The following is a 15,477-nucleotide window of genomic DNA, read 5'->3' as shown; positions in this document are numbered from 1 at the left end:
TTTCGTGGTTGCTTTGGCTGTATCATGCATCACCCACTACTCCCCCGACCGCCGCCATAGTCCGTCGGCCACCCCTCTCCAAGTCCATTCACTAACGAAACGGGCGACTAATATTTCCCTTCTCTCGACATTCTACCCGTATTGCATCCATCCACAACCCCTTCTTCCTCCTTGAGGCCACTACGGTGTCCGTGGCTTCTGCAACTCCACCTTAAATCACTCTCTTCTTTGCTACCTCCGCCTAGATCGAAGCTTTCCCCTTCGAGTCCCGATTCGCATTACCTCAATTTCTCCATTGCAACCTGGGTCCGTAACGGGCCATCCGCCATCCGTGCCCATCATGGACGGGGATTTGAGTCTCTCCCAGTCCTTGGGGGGCTTACGGATTGCAAATCCAGATGATTCCTCTTTGCATTCATCGGAGGATACAGCGACTCCAACTCCGGGTGCCGGTACCTTAACCACGGCGGCAGAACCAGCTCCAGCTCCGGCTCCAGACCTAGAGCGCGAGTCGACGATGCGATCGACGTCAATACAAACCTCGAACGAGCACGACCAAGAGTCTTCTAACCCCCCATTTCCTGAAAACTACTCCAAATCTTCCGACGACTGTAATTCTGCCCTTCTCTCTCCTTCAGATCTACCACAGCACCAAACTCCGCAGTACCTCCCCTATACGCCGCAACATCAACAGCAGCAGCAACAACAACCTCCTCAGAACTCCTCCTCGCGCCCTCTATCCGCTTTCTATCCGAACGGTTCCTCCTCGACATTAGCCCGCGAAGGCTCCTATCGTATTCGTACGGATTCTGCTGCCTCCTCCGCCTCGGAAAGTCTAGCACGTGCGGAGTCCCGAGGTGGTTCTGCTGCCTATCAAGCTGGAGTTCCAGTGCGCGATAACAGTCACAGTGACCGCTCTTACCGGTCCGCGCATCGTGCCCCTGGGAACGGGCCAATAATGCGTCAGTCCTCACGGGCTCACGCACGTGGCGGAGGAGCCTCACAACTGTCCGGGTCCCCTTACGGCATGGAAAATGGACCGCCAACGAGCAGTGAAGACTGGCAAGAGCGCGGTGCAGCTGTCTCCGTGAGGCAAGAAATTGACGCTAATGGCAAGCCGGTCGCGCGGTATATCAAAAAGGGGGTCCGTGATTTCTCCTTCGGACAGACACTGGGAGAGGGTTCTTACAGTACTGTTGTATTAGCGACGGATCGTCAGACGTTGAAGGAATATGCGATCAAGATTCTCGACAAACGTCACATCATTAAGGAGAAGAAGGTGAAATACGTCAACATTGAGAAGGATACACTGAATCGGCTCACAGACCACCCCGGCATTGTCCGACTCTACTACACCTTTCAGGATGAGCGCTCGTTATATTTCGTGCTAGATCTCTGCAAGGGGGGCGAATTGCTAGGAGTGTTGAAGCGGATGTCTACCTTTGATGAAGAGTGCACAAGGTTTTACGGTGCTCAGATTCTCGACACGATCGACTACATGCACAGACGCGGCGTAATTCATCGCGACTTGAAACCAGAGAACGTTCTTCTGGACAGCCAAATGTACATCAAAATCACTGACTTTGGCACGGCAAAAATCCTTAATAATCAAAGGACGACCGACCAGAACTCAAGCGGAATGCCACCACTCGACTCCTCTGAGATCCCGGAAGATGAACGGGCAAGCTCGTTCGTCGGTACGGCAGAGTATGTCAGTCCAGAGCTTTTGACGGACAAGAATGCCTGCAAGGCTAGTGATCTGTGGGCGTTTGGCTGCATCATCTACCAACTCCTGGCCGGCCGTCCTCCGTTCAAAGCTGCGAACGAGTACCTGACTTTTCAAAAAATCGTCGCGCTTGAGTACGAATTTCCTGTGGGCTTCCCTACGGTTGCTCGAGACCTCGTCGAGCGCCTTTTGGTCCTTGACCCGGCTAGGCGTCTCCCGATTGAACATATTAAAAATCATGAGTTTTTCCAAGGCGTGAACTGGGGCTCGGATTTATGGACCCGGAAAGCACCCCGTCTCAAGGCGTACGTGCCTCCACCTCGCGAGCCCATCAAGCTCAATGGGGGTGGTGACAATGACAGTTTCCCCCCCGTTATCTCGACGGCACCTTCGAACGCTCCCAATTCCAACGCCCGATTAGTGCCGAGATTGGTAACAGAACTACCTCCTCCGAGTCAACTTGATATTGAGTGGTCCCCCGTCCTGACCAAGACCAACGAAAGAATACTCAAATTAGGAAACTGGTTGGTCCTTAGCTCTCCCGCCAGCCATAGTCCTGTCTCGAAGAATGGGGGCGGTGAGATCGAGGCTCCGAAAAAGTTTTCGCGGTTCTTCGGCGGTAGTACGACAAAGAAGCGGCAGCGTTTGGTTATGATCACTTCCTCAGGGCGGATCATCATGGCTGCAGCCGGAGGGGACGACAAGAAAGCCAAGATGGAGCTTTCTCTGCTCGCGCCAGGGACGTCGTATCGTAGTGCCACGGATTCGAAAGGGTTTTCATGTTGGGTTGTAGATACGGTATGTTGATCGTTACTTCCATTCAAGCTTTCTCTTGCTAAGTTTCATGCGTGCAGCGCGACAAACATCTCGTCTTTGAAGACCCCAAGCCGTCATCGAGTACCATGGGTGCGACGGCGTTATCTGTCCAAGAATGGGTGGATACGCTAGACCGTGCGAAAGAGATGGCTCTCGCTCAACAGAGCAATGGGTCGTACTCTGATGAGGCATTCAGAGATTTGTCTTCTGGATTATCCAGCCACGCTAACACACTGGACCGAAGCTCGGAGCTTCAATCCGAGGGCGGCCCGTCTGGGCGCGCAACTTTGGTCAAACATCAGCCTAACGACTCTGATTCAGTCAAAGGGCGGAAAAGATTCAGCAGACGCCATTCTAAGAACGGACTGGCGGCAGTCTTCTGAGCAGCTCTTCCTATCGTTGATGATGACAAATTATCAATTCATTCTCGAAGGGTCTACCCTCCGCTGATTGGGTTTCTCTGGTGTCGGTCCCATTACTCTTCGAGCCGGTTTCCTAGCTATTAGCCCCCAAACCTCCGTCGCCTCTTTTCCCTCGACCCAACCCTATGACGACGGCGATATTTGCGCCCCCCGAAACGATGTCGGTAGACGCTATACATGTTCTTCTTGCTTGGCATGTTTCGTTTTGACTTGTGGGTTTCCGAGATTCACATGTGGCCTTCTCCAGCCGTATATTCTCCTCTGATCATTTCATCGCTTCTCTTTTGTGCACAATTGTAAGAATTCCCTTTGTCTGGTTGAAAGATCTACTTTGATATTGCATTTCTGCAATGATGAGCGTGTTTTTCGAATTGATATTGCTGCATCTAGATTGGCAGGCGTATGCATCTGTCGCTCGATCGTACTGTTTGATGTTTGCTGTCTTCTCTTCTCATCTGCCTCTTTTTCTTGACTTCTCTTCTCCGCCGTACCTACTCTACTCCGCCGACCTCCCGAGCTATATACGGGAAAAGGACTCTAAAGCCTGGTCGAGCAGAAGTTCTGCTTAATCATGGAGCAGCATAAGTCCGTGCAAGTGGACGACTTCTCTCTGACTATTGGCTCCTACCTTTGCTCTTTTGCTGCCTCGGGTTGCTTTTCTGTTATTATACCATTCGGTTTGTTACACTGAGCGGGCTTTTTGGTTCTCGAGATCTTTCTTTTCTTTCCCCCTTCATCTCTTCCCCTTCTCTTCTATGGTAATTCATCCTCCTTTATCCAAATGGTGACATCTCTCCTTTCCTCATTTCCTTCAGATCCTGTCTCTTCCCATGCATACACATTGCTGTTCCTGTTACATAGCTTTTGTCAATGCGATCATATAGTCGAGCATGATGTTTGGCCCCTATTGTCTGAATAGTTGCTCTACTTTTTTGGTCTATTACAGGGGTTGCTTTCACAGTTGCCACTGCTGGGAGTTGGACAAATCAAACAATTGTATCTTACTGATTCAAAGAGTGACACGATAGACACTTAAAAGATAAATATCACCAGGTCTGCAAATTGATCACTTACAACCCTCTTAGATTTAAATTTGTCTATATACTAGGCATAGTCACGTGATATGCAAATATGTACTCATGAGCATGACGAAAGGGACGCTACTTAAGCAAGCAAGGAGAAAAAGTATTATATAAACAGCCAATCAATTCTTGAATCATCCAGTTCCTGTATCCAATCAAAATCATCGTCGTCATAGTCAGTCGTCAAGGGCGAGCGGGGCGACTTGTCGAAGAGCTCGTCCTGTTCTGCACGTCGCCTGTTACGCTCCTCGCGCCGTTGATCGCGTTTGCGCCACATCAGGCTGAGCACCCACGCTGCGTTGCGGACGTTAACGCTCGTGATGTCGTAGTAAAGCGCGCGGAGTTTCTCGAGAAGGAAGGGGCGGTGCGCGGGGTCGCGGCATTCCGCGCCCGCGATGAACGTGGGCCAGATAAGGCATTTGAAGTGTGGATCGGCGACCGGGATGAGTGCAATCTGGTGGATGAGGAGGTTGGTTACTGCGCCGTGATCTGGAGGAAGGCTGAACGAGGCGGTAATTGTCGAATTACGTTCTGACCGTGGGCGGGAGAGGACGCGGCTGGCGTAAAGATAGACGGCGGCCTTGTAGATGGTGGCGAGGGCGATGCGCATCGATAGATCCTCGAGGTAAAGACAAGACTGCATTGATTCGGCCCACGCAACTGGGTCAAAGGCTTGGATGTGTCCGAGGAGGGCCTCAGGAGATTGGAGCGGCTTGGAGTCGTCGGGCAGGAAGACCGAGGAAAACGACATTGTGTGTTGCGAGATAGGATCCTTGTCAGGCGCCACAAAATGCCCAGCCTCGACGAAGAAGATGACTTCGAGCAGATAGGCTGGGCAACCAACCCAGGAGGTCTCTTCTAAACGCTTTAGAACCGCTGGGCCCATAGTGGAGGAATAGAAAGGCTGCGTGAGAGAGCCGGGACGCGCAAGGGTGGATCCCATTAGCTGAATTCTGGCAACTATTGATCAGCCCTAGTCTAAGTAGATGGATTGACGAAGCGGGAAGACCTACAGGAGACAACCATCAATGGCAAAGGTGTCCAGCCAGTTCATCATGCCCTGCGCCGGAATCGGAGACTTTGATTGTTGCCGGCTCTTGAGTAATTTCTTCGCCCCTTCCAAATGATACTTCCAAGCACCGTCTCCTGATTCAATGGCGTCCATGAGAGCGAGAACCATAATTGCTGCCAAGATCCGATTGTCGTTACGCATGACTGGATCACAAATGTCAAGCGAAAGCTGACGAAGAGCGCGTTGCTTGAAGCCAAGAAAGTGCTCATAGTCCTTGGAAGATGGACGCCTGGCCATGGAGCTGATCACAGCTCGCTCCACCTCTTCTGAAGAGAGTGCCGCGCCGCCATCTCCCGCAGTGTCTGAGGACCAGGGCAACGAGAACTCACGGTTTGTCAAGATTGCGTGATGTAGTGCCCCTGTGGCAGCGAGAGAATGGGCGAGGACAGGGGAATCGCCAACCAAGAAGGTCAAATCACGGTACGGATTTCGGACATCGGAATACAACGCAAGATAGCTCACTAGATGCTGGTTGACTGAAAAAGGCGGTAAATTGTTAGACAGTTCCACATCTTTTACTGAAGGCAGGAAGGCAGGAGGAATTAATGACGTACAGTGAAGGATGTAGAACCTTGACAGCGGGCTGAGGTCTTTCAACACAGGGTCCACCAGTCCCCAAGGCGCCGGGATATAGATAGCAGCAGGAGTAGTACATTGTGTGGAGACCAAGCCGCCAGCGGTGCTTATTACAGCCTCACTGATAGGCTCAATATCTGACGCACTTGACGTTTCATCCGCCCTACATGCCGCAAGTCTGTCCGATTCAATTGGAGCATGAGCTTCCGTGGTGGGCGGTGGCATCGCACCGTCGGCGATTGTGGTATTCGCATCGTGGATATCAGTCTTTTGAGCAGTTGCAGTACCCATGACATCGTCAAAACTGCGTCCCATCATCTTTCCTCGACTAGCAACACCACCCTTGACCCAGACAAGAGGTTTACGATATCCCAGGCACTCCTTCCCCGCATCCCGACATTTCCGACAAGTGGGGAGGCCATTGTCGCAGATAATGCGGCGGCGACGGCAGGTGTAACAACCTTTGGTCATGACTTGAGAGATGTCATAGATTAGCGGCTGGTAGCGCTACCTTATGCTATGTTGGACGGACTGCTATCCTGTACAACCGAGACGAGAATATCCAAGCATGACACTCGCCATCATTGAGCAGGGTGTCAGGAAAAGTCGAAGGCCGTGGACGTTTTCTCAAACCACCAAACCATTTCTTGACGTGGATGAGACTGTCAATTCAAGTAAAGAATGAATGCTCCGCAGGATACTTCTTTGAGATGACGGGTATCCGACGCCTGGACGGAGACATGAAAGGAGAAGTTCGACGATGACGATTAATATTTCCATATCGATAGTTAACTGACTGCTGGAGGCTATCGGATGAGTCATCAATCATCATAAGCTATCTTAGTTACGCTGAAGTGGGTTAGATCAAAACACTGGCCTTGTTTCATACGCCTCAGTACATAAATCAGGTATCAGATTCCTTTTTATAGAAGGTCTACACATGTACTGTGTAGTCCCGCAAGGATATTGTATCACCATCAACCTAATGGTAATATTGAAAGATTCTTAATTTCCTAGATTATGCTTGAAAGGTAGTTTATTTTGTAGAAGAAAACAAGGGATGTAATTTACCCCACTGTGTTGTGGAATCGATCTTCCATGGTACGGAAGCCCCGTACATAGTCTACCAAGCAGGTACCTACTTAGGTAGACGTACTCTGTATGTACTTCTAGATGTTGTGCCTTTGTGTGGATATTTGCTTGACTGCTACGGAGTACCGCGCCCGTCTCTTGTTTCAGCTTCTGAAGTTTGCTAATGGTCTCTTTGTCCCGGGCCTTCATCTCGCATCGTCTATCTAGATACTTTCTAGTCTCGCCTTAGTCTCCCCACGGAAATCACTCGGCTTATCCATTCCACGAGGGGCGCAACATATCGCAGCGGGGAATCCACTAAAAATCACAACAAACGCGGTTAACTTTCTTTAGTACGATCTTATCAAGCAGTCAATCCCTTTGTTCCCTGTTTTCAGCCAGATCGCTTGACTTCTGTTGAGTTTGTCGATATTAAATGAATGCTGCACGCTGCTCTCTCTGGTGTCTGTCACCTAGTGGTCTCCCAAGCGCATGAAAGCTGAGCTCGAAACGGAGGCCATGATCATCAAGCCTTTTTCCACTTCCGCAGTTGAAATGGTCTCTCAAGCCCAAGTTCTTGATCGCTCTGCGCCGATGCAAAGCGCACCTTCTTCTGTGTCGCGTCATTCGCATAGCGGTCGCCGCCATCGCTCGAGTCGGTCCCATCATGGTGGTCCTTCTTATCAATCCCAGAATGATTTTCCAATCTTCACCCACACCGGTGATGTTGAGATCGTGATACGCGCCAGTGGACAGGAACGACGCTATCTTCTGCATCGATTGATATTGGCGCAATGCTCCGGGTTCTTCGAGGCCAGCACAAGCGAGGGATGGTCGCAACAGGGCACAGCGAGGCCTCAGCACATCGATACGGGGATAATGTCCCGGATCAGCGAGGATAACTCGTCGCTATCCAACGGATCAACCCTTGCGCAATCAGAGAGCGGCGCATGTGGGGTTCCGCCAGAAAAGAGGAGGTGGAGATACGAGCTGGATTGGGAAAATAGGGCGGAAGACGAAGAGCCTATACTTGTCCAAAAGGTCAGTCTGAACCATATTAATGCAAGTCCAACAACTGACGACGATATGAGAATACAGCAGCCAACGTTTTCCAACGTCATAGGGAGCGATGCCGTCCACTTTCCCCCGTCGATGACCAAACCTTCGAGCGCACAAACTGGCTTCATCCGATCAATGGCAAATCTAGCAGGGATGCAATCCGTTGTCAACCTGCCTCATACGGCAAATACAGCAACTGTGGAGATGGATCCGATCATCCGTGACTATGACAATCTGTTTCGCCTGTTCTACAACTACCCTCCTCTTCTCAATAGCGTCAACATCGCGACTGCTTATGCCGAGTGCCGATCTCTGCTTGCGCTTGCCGACATGTACGATGCCTTGGCGGTTACTGGACCTCGAGTAGACCATCATCTCCTCGGATTTGGATCTCGACTCTTCAAGCAGATTGCCAAATATCCCCCGAGCTACCTCAAGTTGGGGTACCTCGCGCGCAGCCGGGTCATCTTCTCCGAGGCGCTGATTCACGTTGTGGGCCAGTGGCCCGCGGCACTACCGCACCTTCGCAACGGCTCATACTCACCCCTCCCGAACTCGGTTCTCGACATCATCGAGGACAAAGTCGAGGATCTAGAAGACCTAAGGGCGCGCGTCGACTCGAAGCTTCTGCGATTGACGCTCACCACTTCGCGCGGCGAGCGCGTCACCCCTACCAATGCATACCTCGACTGGCTCGCCGTTTCCCTCTTCCGCCAGTGGCTCGTGGACAACACCACCCCGCCGCCGGCTCCGATCCTCAAAAACCCCTCGACGAACCGTCTGCCCGTCACAAGCGCAAACATCAACACCAGCACCAGCCCCAGCACCAGCAACAATACCAGCCGCCGTCCACAAAGCAGTCATCGCACGCAGGAAATCATCTCACGGGCCTCCCCTCCCTCGGCCCCTCTCTCCCCAGCACAGGTCTACCGACTCATAGGCTCGCCCTCGACACAAGCCTACCTCTCGCATGACGAACTCAAGAAATTCCTCAAAGTCCACCCCACCCCGTCCGCAGAGTCGCTCTACACCCGGGACGTCCTCAAACGTTTCGAGCGCAAAATGGACGAAATCAAGCGGCTGGCCCGGGAAATCGTTAAGCCGCTCCTGAGGAATTTCCTCGAGTTGGAGCTGAAGGGTACCGAGCTGGGCGACTCGGCGCTCGGCGTGTTGCCATATCTCACCTGCACGAAAGTCGAGGATGAAGATATCCCCTGGGATTGAGGGAGACAATAACGACTAATGATGCCTATCCACGCTTTTACTTCCCATATGATTTGATTATGAATAATGACACAGACACTGATGTATGCGAAAATGGCGGAGCTTTTTTGTTTATTGTTGTTTCTCGTCATGCCGATATGATCACGATACCCCCTGCTATATTATGCCATCTGATTCTAGTTCATTCCCTTCGTTGATTTGCCTATCTAAGGGCAATTGCTTTTATTTCCGTGATGTTCGATGTCCAAATGTGGTGTGATAAAGCCGCTCATTAGCTTAGTTAGGCTGTAATACATCCGAGATATTAAACGGCTTTTCTCCTGTGCAGGTCATCCACCTGCAGTAAACAAAAGCAGCGACCGTCGTTATATTTACGAGCGCCAGATCAACGTATTCTACATATTGTACAGCATAATACACCGGAGGAGAGAGAATAACTCATACAGAGACGCTCGATGAAACCTACAACTTCTCTCCAATAACCTCCAGCCCCCCCATCCACTTCCGCAGCACCTCCGGAATCACAACAACCTTCCGTTTCTCATCCCATCCATTCTCCAAGATAGCGGCCAGTACACGCGGAACGGCCATCGCGGTCCCATTGACAGTGTGTGGGAACCGAGATTCCTTCGCCGAGCCTCCGCGCACACGCGTACCCAGCCGTCGACTCTGGTAATCTGTGCAGATCGAGGCGGAGGTGACTTCTCCCCAGCCGGACTCGAGGTCAGGCGAGGAGCTGTTGCTGCCGGCCGCAGGGGCGCGCAGCCGCGACGGGAAGAGAGCCTCGATGTCGCGTTTGCGGCTGGCGCTGGCGCCGAGGTCTGTGGTAGGCATTTCCAGGACGCGGCAGGGGAGGTTCAGGGCGGTGAGGATCTCGGTCTGGATGTCCAGGAGCTCGGCGAAGAGGTCGTCCGAGGAGCTGGTTGCGGGGAGGGTATCGGCCCAGCCGAAGAGTTCTACCTTGGTGAATTCGTGCACGCGGTACAAGCCCTTGGTGTCGACGCCGCGGGAGCCTGCCTCGGCGCGGTAGCAGCGGCTGGCACCGACGAGTTTGAGCGGGAGGTTGGAGGCGTCGAGGTCGCGGCCGGCGTACATGGCTGCCAGAGGGATCTCGGCTGTGCCGGTCAGGGAGCGCTGCGGCTTACTCTTGTCCTTGTCGCTCTGCTCGATGGCCCAGATCTGCTGCTCGTTGTGCTGGTCGCGGGGCTGGAAGCCGCACGCTTCAGCGATGTAGGAGTAGACAATCGACGGTGGCGACACCACTCTCCAGCCGCGGTTGCGGGCCACGCTGAGGGCGTACTGGATCAGCGCTTGTTCCAGCAGCGCCCCTTCGTTTATCAAGAAGTACCAGCCCCAGCCTGTGGTGGTCGCAGAGCTTGTAAAATCGATTAGCTCGAGCGCGGTGCCGATAGCGACATGAGATCGAGACGGGTCTGGACGGCTGACCCATTCAGGGGGAGACTGAGGATCGAAATTGATGTATGTGACGAGCTTTGGGTCGTCTCCGACGGGGGTCTCGGGGGAGGAAAGGTTCGGCAGGGATAGGGCGAGCCGTTGGATTTCTTCGGTGCAGGTTGCTCTCCGGGTATTCATTGCATGCGATTCATCCTTCAATTGTTGTGCCTCTGACCGGAGAGATGCCAATTCTTCCTCAATGGCACTGGATGCGCCATCTTGTCGAGCGGATGCCGCAAGATTCGCTATGGTCTTCTCCAATTGTTTAATGCGGGACCGCGGCGTTTTGAGATCATGATCCAGACGCCTTGCTTCTTCGGACAGTTCTTGGATTCTGTAGGGATAATTAGCGTGCGCCGGGTAATTTCGATCCACGCTGTTTTTTGAGTAGAGCTCTGCGTTCTGGCGGATATGTTTGATGTCGGGGGAGGGTTTCGGGGCGGTTGCGGGACGCAGCAATTCCGAGTTTCGAGCAGACGCAGTGAAGTTGCGTCGGGTGAGCCTGCTTGTCAATCTGCAATTGAGGCAGATGTACGGTGATTTAATCGACGCCATGGCAGGCCGAGGGACGTGGAAGTTATAAATGCGCGGGAGATATGGGCCGATGGAGGAAAAAGGTAAGAGCTGAGCTGTCGCCGCCTTTCCTAATTTGGTAATCTGCATTCTAATTTTTATGGTCTTGATACCAAGTTACCAACGTTTCTACTACATATATGATGCATTCCGTCATGTATTTCCTCTGTATTTCCATTAGAAGGAGATTATATGTGTCAGGTGCGAGAAGTATATCCTGCACAGAATCTCTCCCATTGATATCCAGGCCCGGCAATGCGCAAGCATTGACGAGCTGCGTCGGGTTTCCTATCTGCCTTCATTCGGACTAGCAAATCATCGGAAGGCAAATCGCTCTAGAAGCCTAATTTATGCTTCTTGATTCTGGCACCGACTCCTGCGACGATTAACACTGCTGCGACAAGAACTCCCCAAAGCGGAATGTGCAGAACATCCACATTATACGTCGTCTGCGTTGCCGCTGCCACGGTTGCTAGTTCCAGGACAAGCAGCGAGTATCCAAAATGGCGGTGGTACTTGTACAGTCTCTTGCCCGCATCAACGCTGCCAAGGATCGTGACAGGGAAGAAATACTGAACAAGTCCCAGCAGTGCTTGAAGAATGATGCAGATGTAGGTGATTAGTCCGAAGATAGCATGCGGCGATGTCAGCCGCGGATGATCGCCTTTGTTGATCTCGATAATAATAAATGCGGTGACGAAAGCAGCCAGGCTGATTGCTTGCAGCGAATAGTGAATTCGAGTGCCCAGGAGCTTCTGCTGCGGCGTCGCGGTTGGCTGTAAAATAAGAGCGGCTTGTACTTGGAGAAGTATAGCGGAGGAGTTGAGCAGCTATAGAAATTAGGCATCTCCCCATAGTATCATCTATAACTCGATATTACGATCAACGTACCGGATGAGCAGAAAAGAAGATCAAAGGATGGGAGAAGATGCCAGCCCAGATGAGGGCCGCAAGCTAGGAAAACGCGTCAATCACAGGAAACACCAGAAGACAGCCATGTTATCTTACAATCAATATGCCGCACTGAGCAACAGCGGCAGTCCCTGCAGCCGATGAATTAGTATCAAGCCAGACAACCTCACATTCAGCAGCACAAACCTTTGATCAAGTTGCGGTAAATAGATTCGTTTTCTCTTTGGGTTACTGCACCTGGTCCACCCAATAGTGGCTCATCTTCTCTGGCCTCGATGGTCTGGGGATGTTCTTGAGGGACTCCTGTGGCAGAGGCCATGATATTACTACAGAGGCCAGTCGTCGTCTTCCAGATGGTCTTCGAGGTACCGAGATATTTGTTATTGAAGAAAGATAAGAGGTTCAACCAGTAGTCTGAGGGTTAGATGCTTGCAGATTATAATAAGAGGCTGGGCGCAAGTCGATGACGAATTCAAGGGCGTCGATTGCCAATCCATGCGGAGAAGCCCAACTACGGAAAATCAACCGCCCTGAAGTCTTCTACAAGCCACTACGCAGCCCAGCCGATCTATAGGACAAGAAATTCAATATCAATAATTTATATCAGATTCAAAGCAGACTGAATTTTGTAGCACCAAACGAATCACAGGCGACCCATAACAGAACCATGAAATCAAGAAAACCGAACCCAAAATCACCACTTCATCTTCCTCGATCTGCTGCAAAGTTAGCAGGACATGAAAACAACCTTACAAGTAGAAAATTGGAAAAGATGTCCTAGAAGATAATTAACAGACAAGATTAGTATCGGTCTGAAGCATTTTTGCAATCACAATCATCCTGGAGTTGGGACTTGCAACCATACCAATGTTCGTTGGCAACTCTGCAGGACTCATGGTCGCACTCATGGCTGCAGAATCTCTCACGAAGATGGTCGTTTAGCTCATCCTCGTCACTGTCTCTATAATCCATGTCAGTGTCAGCGTCGCTGTCGCCAGCCTCTCCGACAGGGCTCGAGGGGCACGAGAATCCGTCCGTCTGCAGCTGGGGGCTAGTAAACATCTCGAAAATCGGAGATAGAGCGGCCTGGTCGTCCTGGGCTTCCTCCTCCCCCAAGGCTGCAAGCTGCACTTCGAGATCATCCATGACTTTGCTTATGATATCTGCTTCTTCAGGATGCGCGTTCAGTAGGTCTGTCTGTTCCTGGAGGGCGGCCAGGAGGGCGTCGCGCTCGTTGGACGGGGCTTGATAGGTAGACATTGTCATTCCGAGAGAGGAACCAGGTTGAATTATATCAATAAGAAGTATTCGAAGAAGATTGGATATCGCTGATGAAAATCAGGATGGAGATGATAATTAAGCCATTCAAATGCTTGTCAAGGCCATTATATAGACCGACGAGGACAAACATCTAGTCTTCATCTGGGACAGAGAGCATCTGTCTCATTCGGGGTGTTGATTAATAGCAGTCCGAGTGAGAGTGTCTCAAAAATTTATACGCAGTGGATCAGTTGAGAATGCCATTGTTGTCTTGCACAATGCGTTGCCTACTTCTATATGTCTTACAACATCCAGACCCGTTTTGGAAGAGACAACGCAAGATTGGGCGCATCACTGAGTAAATCCATATGGGAATGAAATGTAGCTAGAGACATTGAGAAGACATCTATGATCTTGAAACCGCAATTCAACATTGTTATGCCCAAGGCATCCGTATCACGGCAGTCTCCTCCCCAGAACCTGGTCGACCAACGACAAGTTCCGCGCTGAGATTGTCCTTCTCCAGATTCATAATGATATTGAAAATGGTCTTAGATCGCACCGCAGGACCGCGGCTAGGATCCTCTGAGCAGCAGATAGCCTGTGGCGCATTGAAAGTATCCGAAAAGATCTTGTCCCGCAGGAGACTCGGAGTGATCTGAGAGCCTGCGATTCCGCCCCCGATCAGCTCCCGAAGGAGCTGGCGGACTCGATCCAGTCGAATTGGAGAGCCGGAGAGCCACGGAGGCTCGTACACGTTCCGATTCTCGATGAAGTGGTTAGTGTGAGTGATAGTTCCCAACTCATCTTCCTCAAGATACACATCTCCCACTGGCGAGAGTTCAAGTCCCAGTGCGGTCGTGCTGTCTGCAACTAGGATGTGCACACTGCAAGCTATACCTCCCAGGCCGGAGATCCTTTCGGCCGCCGTCTGGGCAGATGGGCTCTCAAGACAGAGGCGGAGCGCCACATGGATAGGGATTTTTGAGCTGATGCACGGTTTCGCCCGAATGGCGTTGAGGCAAACGCCTACACCTGCGCTGTTAAACCCAATCTTTCCAACAATACCGGCCTGTTTTAATGTCAGTGTTAGTCTGTATTGACAAATGAAACTGCCGAGGGTAGACCAACCTCGGTAACCATATAGACTTTTGGCTTGCCGGGCTGTTCGATTGACATGATAGCGATATTCTTCCCCGCAGCGTGAGCCCAGTCCCAGTTCTGAGCCAGGACTCGTCCATCGTCATGTTTCTTCCAAGATAGACTTGTGCAGCCATCGGAGAAACTGCCCATGGCAATTTCACTGCGACAGTTCAGCGCCACAATGTCGAGAAGATCTACCCCCACTCCATCTGCTATACCCTGTATCTCTGCGTAGATGTCGGGCACTTTCTTCTCCAGTGATTCACGGAACTCCTCAGCGAGATTTTTGACATCATTCCAGGACATCTTGGAAGTCTCCAGGAACATGTCTCCGTAGACTTTGATTTGGTCCCGGATCTGCTGCGATAGGATCCGGCCATGTTCAAGTCCGATCTATCAGTCACCAAAGTCAGCTCATACTTCGCAGAACAAAACAAGCAGACGTAATGAGAACAATTGTCTGGAAGAATTTACTTCTCTTGGAGAGCCCTTCAGCTCCAATCTGGGCGGTTCTTCGATCTGAAGCTGCATTGTGAGGAAAGGTGACTCTATGAGTATACCACGAGAGCTTCAACGTCTGGTATCTGCAGTTCAGGATGGAAAAAGATGGAAACTCAATGATTTATAAGAATTTGGGGTAGGCTGTCCCCTCATTTGGTCGGCTGTTTTCCGAGATCCTGGCCATTTGCTGATCGGGTTGGGTTCGGAGATAGTTGGTCGTACTGCAGTGTGGAGCTATGCATACTTACCTGATAGCATTATAGCTTCATCATTAGACTTTTTAATTTGCAAAGAGTTTTAATACCTATATGACTAATTCTGGAACTGGAATTTCTGGGAATTCTGCCTCTGTGCCAACTTATGTCACCTATGATAGGCCACGCTATGTCTAGTATACTCAAGGCAGGCAAGATATGGCCTCCATCACTATCATTCACTGGCATCGCACATAACAACAGATATCGTCATGCCCTATCCAAGCCTACAACATTCACTACCTCATGTTTGTTGATATCCTGCATGCACCTCGCGTCCAATGTCGCGTTTATATACCACCCTACCACTCCATCCCCCTACCTCCTAACA

At 51.2% G+C, this 15,477-nt stretch overlaps 7 protein-coding genes across 7 annotated transcripts; 2 read left to right on the top strand and 5 right to left on the bottom strand.

Annotated features, from left to right (window-relative positions):
• Positions 1–340: 340 nt before the first annotated feature.
• Positions 341–2,925, top strand: Asppvi_006790 (PDPK1 family serine/threonine-protein kinase; the record flags this gene model as incomplete). Its single annotated transcript, XM_043302688.1, has 2 exons — positions 341–2,524; positions 2,581–2,925. The coding sequence occupies 2 exons, from the start codon at positions 341–343 to the stop codon at positions 2,923–2,925; spliced, it is 2,529 nt and encodes an 842-aa protein (XP_043158623.1).
• A 1,227-nt stretch (positions 2,926–4,152) lies between these two features.
• On the bottom strand, positions 4,153–6,165 carry Asppvi_006789 (Zn(II)2Cys6 transcription factor; the record flags this gene model as incomplete). The annotated part of the gene is made up of 3 exons (XM_043302687.1): positions 4,153–4,999; positions 5,060–5,594; positions 5,673–6,165. The coding sequence occupies 3 exons, from the start codon at positions 6,163–6,165 to the stop codon at positions 4,153–4,155; spliced, it is 1,875 nt and encodes a 624-aa protein (XP_043158622.1).
• Positions 6,166–7,320: 1,155 nt separating this feature from the next.
• Asppvi_006788 (BTB/POZ domain-containing protein) lies at positions 7,321–9,048 on the top strand (the record flags this gene model as incomplete). Its single annotated transcript, XM_043302686.1, has 2 exons — positions 7,321–7,806; positions 7,864–9,048. 2 exons carry the CDS (start codon positions 7,321–7,323, stop codon positions 9,046–9,048), a joined length of 1,671 nt encoding a protein of 556 aa, XP_043158621.1.
• Positions 9,049–9,510: 462 nt separating this feature from the next.
• Asppvi_006787 (putative serine--tRNA ligase DIA4) lies at positions 9,511–11,058 on the bottom strand (the record flags this gene model as incomplete). Its single annotated transcript, XM_043302685.1, has 1 exon — positions 9,511–11,058. The coding sequence occupies one exon, from the start codon at positions 11,056–11,058 to the stop codon at positions 9,511–9,513; it is 1,548 nt and encodes a 515-aa protein (XP_043158620.1).
• Positions 11,059–11,411: 353 nt separating this feature from the next.
• Asppvi_006786 (cytochrome b561 domain-containing protein) lies at positions 11,412–12,307 on the bottom strand (the record flags this gene model as incomplete). The annotated part of the gene is made up of 4 exons (XM_043302684.1): positions 11,412–11,906; positions 11,968–12,030; positions 12,085–12,119; positions 12,175–12,307. 4 exons carry the CDS (start codon positions 12,305–12,307, stop codon positions 11,412–11,414), a joined length of 726 nt encoding a protein of 241 aa, XP_043158619.1.
• Positions 12,308–12,789: 482 nt separating this feature from the next.
• Positions 12,790–13,248, bottom strand: Asppvi_006785 (uncharacterized protein; the record flags this gene model as incomplete). Its single annotated transcript, XM_043302683.1, has 1 exon — positions 12,790–13,248. The coding sequence occupies one exon, from the start codon at positions 13,246–13,248 to the stop codon at positions 12,790–12,792; it is 459 nt and encodes a 152-aa protein (XP_043158618.1).
• A 436-nt stretch (positions 13,249–13,684) lies between these two features.
• Positions 13,685–14,922, bottom strand: Asppvi_006784 (putative acyl-CoA:6-aminopenicillanic-acid-acyltransferase; the record flags this gene model as incomplete). Its single annotated transcript, XM_043302682.1, has 3 exons — positions 13,685–14,320; positions 14,380–14,784; positions 14,866–14,922. The coding sequence occupies 3 exons, from the start codon at positions 14,920–14,922 to the stop codon at positions 13,685–13,687; spliced, it is 1,098 nt and encodes a 365-aa protein (XP_043158617.1).
• Between the last annotated feature and the right edge of the window lie 555 nt (positions 14,923–15,477).

Source organism: Aspergillus pseudoviridinutans, assembly GCF_018340605.1.
Source record: "Aspergillus pseudoviridinutans IFM 55266 DNA, scaffold_4, whole genome shotgun sequence".
Taxonomy (NCBI): domain Eukaryota; kingdom Fungi; phylum Ascomycota; class Eurotiomycetes; order Eurotiales; family Aspergillaceae; genus Aspergillus; species Aspergillus pseudoviridinutans.
This window is presented reverse-complemented; position numbering and strand designations above follow the sequence as displayed.